The following is a 3544-nucleotide window of genomic DNA, read 5'->3' on the forward strand; positions in this document are numbered from 1 at the left end:
GGCCCAATGGTTTATCGGGTTCAGTTCAGGACGGGCGGGTCAGATCGTAGGATTGAAAATTTAAAATTGCCCAAAATTCAAACGGGTTGGGGTAGGTCTGAATTTAGTAAATCCAGACTCAACTTGAAAAACAAAATAGATACAATTTTAGAATCCAACCCAGCCCCACGGGTCCTCTAAAAATTGGGTTCATGCGAGTCGGGCCAGGTTGAGTCTCAGGTCAATTTATTTGCGGTCTTAATCCTACACCATCAGTACTACGCCAGTGATGCACCATAGAAATAATTCTAAATAAGATGGGAGGTGGCAAGAGAGATTATTCCCTATACTATGGGTATCATATAGTTGTGCATACTACCAATCACAGCCTTTCATTTATGCAGCTTAAAGAAATGAGTGGCTATAATTGGTCATATGTACGGCCATGTAGTGCACCAATCCAAAACGAGATCATGATAGAATGATTTTATATGAACGAGATGAGATGACTGGGATGACGCACCGCCACAGTTGGCGCACAGAGCTCCTTGCGCTTAAATAAGAAGAAAACCAAGAATAGCGGCAGGTGCATATCTTGGCAAGCCACCAAGATAGTTAAGGGTTAAATGCCACTCCACCCTCCCTTCCAACTTTAGATATTCTCAGGTTCCTTCCCCCTAATCTCTTTCCTTCTGCACCCTAAACCTCTTCCTTGACTCCCCTCCCAAACGCTTTCTTCTCCGTGTTTCACTTCCGGATAATTCGCAAGAGAGAACGGGAAGAATGATCGAGCAAGGCGAAAGTGCATCATCGAACAGCAGGTCATGCGCGGCCTGCAAGCACCAGCGGCGCAGGTGCTACCCGGGCTGCGTCTTGGCCCGCTACTTCCCGGCCAAACGCGCCGCCCGGTTCGAAGCCGTCCTCCGCCTTTTCGGTATCAGCAACCTCATGAGGTTCTACAATGCCGCCTCCAGCGAGCAACGCGACCACGTCGTCGCGACCATGACGTTCGAGGCGGAGACCCGGAGCGTCAACCCTGTGCTTGGCTGCGTCGCCATTATCCATGACCTTAATGCACAGATCGACGCCACCTTTCGTGAACTCGACGCAACTTTCGGCCAGCTCAATTTCTACCGCCGGCAGCAGCAGGAGCAGCAGCAGATGATGATGATGATGATGCCGCCGCCACTGGCATCGATGCCGGCGCTTCATGCGAATTCATTACTGCAGCAGCAACAGCAGCAGCTACCGCCACCACTGCTGCCGCCTGTCTTGATGCATTTGGTTAGGGTTCTTGGCACAGTTTTTTCTTCGTTTCTTGAATTAGGGAGTTTCTTGGGAGAGGGAAAAGAAAAAAAACTGAAGAAGAATTTTATGTCTGTGTCTGGATTCTGAAATACAGGATGATCGAGGGGTCGACATTGGGAGATCGCATGGATCGCGGCCATCGGGCGAGGGGGCTATCAGGTCGTCTAACCCAGCGGCGGTACCTCCCAATCCAGTGGTACTGGATCCTTCTAATTCAGAAGGACTCGATAAAATGGTGTGTATCCCGTTTCGGATCTCTGTCATAATTTGTTCTCCCTGAGCGTATAGTTTAACGTAATTTTGTGAAAAAACTTAGGATCTGAATTAGAAACTTTCTTTCTTTCTTTCTTTCTGAATTTGTTCTCCCGTTTAGTTCATTGTTCTTCTAGTTATTCTGACAGAACTGGGGACTGGATAGAGGTCTCATTGCAATCAATATTTCCTAAAATGCAGTATGGAATCCAAGGTTGGAGCGCGAGAACAAGGGCTCGATGGGCTGAAGGCTGCAACAGAACTTTTTATTGATAATTTTAATGGAAAACCTCCACCTTCAGCTAAAGATCATGTCATCTTTTCAGAGTTTTCAGTTGGATCAAAGAAAGCCAAGAGAGATGAGGCAAAAGAAACCCACTCTACATAGTTCATCAGAATCAGAAATCTCTGTAGTGCAATTACTTCGATGATTTTCGTTATTAGTTGTTTCGTTGTTGACAATTACTTTGATCTTTCCTTGTTGTTCATGAATTACTTTACTATGGAGGATTCCTATGTGGTCAAGCCTAAACAGAGCATGCATTTGGATTTGTTTGAGAACATAACACAAACCATTACATTTAGGCCGTATAAAGCTAATTGGAGCAAATGATTTTAACATGTGGTTACCAATTTTCTTTCTTAATCTGAGCATAGGCAATATAATGAACAGCGATCCTTTTTCGTTCTTTGAAGAAAAAAAAGCGAACGATCGATCTATTTTAATAGTTCCATTGTGTGTGAAAGATGCAACCAACTCAAAAAAACTGAAATATATATTTAACAATAGCGAGAGATAAATTTTTTGACGGAAAAATATTACCATGCAGGATTACTCTAAGTGGGTAGCAACTGCACATAAAATTGTCTCTTGTTTTAGAATTTAGAATAGCAATTTACTCTAAATCCAGAAACAGATTTGGAATATTAATTTTTCACTCCTCTAAGAGAAAATGGGTACCATACTATATAATGCAATGCAACTCATTCCTCTACATTGTGCTTTTAAAATTATACTGTTGATCATTAAGTGTGATTCCCAACTTTGAGTTAATCTTAGCACGATAACCCAAAGTACCAATATCTCCACTAGTAACTCTTGTTACAGACAAATATATATGAAAAGTTCAATCCTCACTTTGAATATGTGATATACACAGGCAGTGCGATAGAACTGATAATACCCAAAAGGTTGATGTTTTACTAATCTTGGTAAGCAATTGATGCCAACATCAATTGATATATCAGTTACTTTGAGCAAGAGAGAAGGGTAGAGAATCTTGACAAAATTAACATATTTCATAAAAAAACCAACATAGACAAATACTCACTAATAACATTTGTGAGAATTTATTTTAAACTAAATATTCATTACAAAATAGTTTTAAAAAAATACAAAATACATATTGATATTTTAATTCAAGTTGATAATAATAAAATCTTAAACATAGTGCATGGCCTGTGTATTGAAACCAATGTATTGATCAAAATGAGGCCATCGACTATTGCAACATCATGCCTTGAAGATGCGGCTATTCTTGTATTTCTTGCTTCATAGGTATGTTGACGTTGGTGACTGTAAGCTTCTTGATCGGCACGGTAGGTGGCTTAAATAATGCCACCTAATTTGAAGAGGGGCTCTAAATTCGTTCGAATCTGAATTCGAACCTGAATCCGAACGCGATCTCATTGTGGAAATATTTAAATTCTTAAGTTCAGATTCTCTACAGTACTTGATTTAGATTGTAGAATATTATGCAGCGCTCAATATCCATCACATCATTCGATCAAATAAGATATCCTTACGTGTTATATAGTGTATTGTATAGGATATACGGCCCCCTGCCGCTGATCGCTGACCGTGCATCGTTATACTGGCAGAACCCTGGTCCCTGGGCCCGGCCGAATCCTAAAGACGTTCGAAATATCGAGAGTCCACGGCGCTCGCGCGTCGGCGCGCTCCCTTCACCCGCTCCTCCTCACCCCGTTCTTTCGATCCATTTAA

General features: G+C 41.9%; 1 protein-coding gene across 1 annotated transcript; it reads left to right on the forward strand.

Annotated features, from left to right (window-relative positions):
• The first annotated feature begins 590 nt into the window (after positions 1-590).
• LOC103712876 (uncharacterized) lies at positions 591-2064 on the forward strand. Its single transcript, XM_008799567.5, has 3 exons — positions 591-1263; positions 1382-1522; positions 1741-2064. The coding sequence occupies exons 1-3, from the start codon at positions 763-765 to the stop codon at positions 1810-1812; spliced, it is 714 nt and encodes a 237-aa protein (XP_008797789.5). The 5' UTR covers positions 591-762; the 3' UTR covers positions 1813-2064.
• The last annotated feature ends 1480 nt before the right edge of the window (positions 2065-3544 follow it).

The sequence above is a fragment of the Phoenix dactylifera genome, chromosome 1 (assembly GCF_051530095.1).
Source record: "Phoenix dactylifera cultivar Ajwa chromosome 1, Ajwa_hap1_PhDact_Kaust_v1.1, whole genome shotgun sequence".
In the NCBI taxonomy this organism is placed as follows: Eukaryota; Viridiplantae; Streptophyta; class Magnoliopsida; order Arecales; family Arecaceae; genus Phoenix; species Phoenix dactylifera.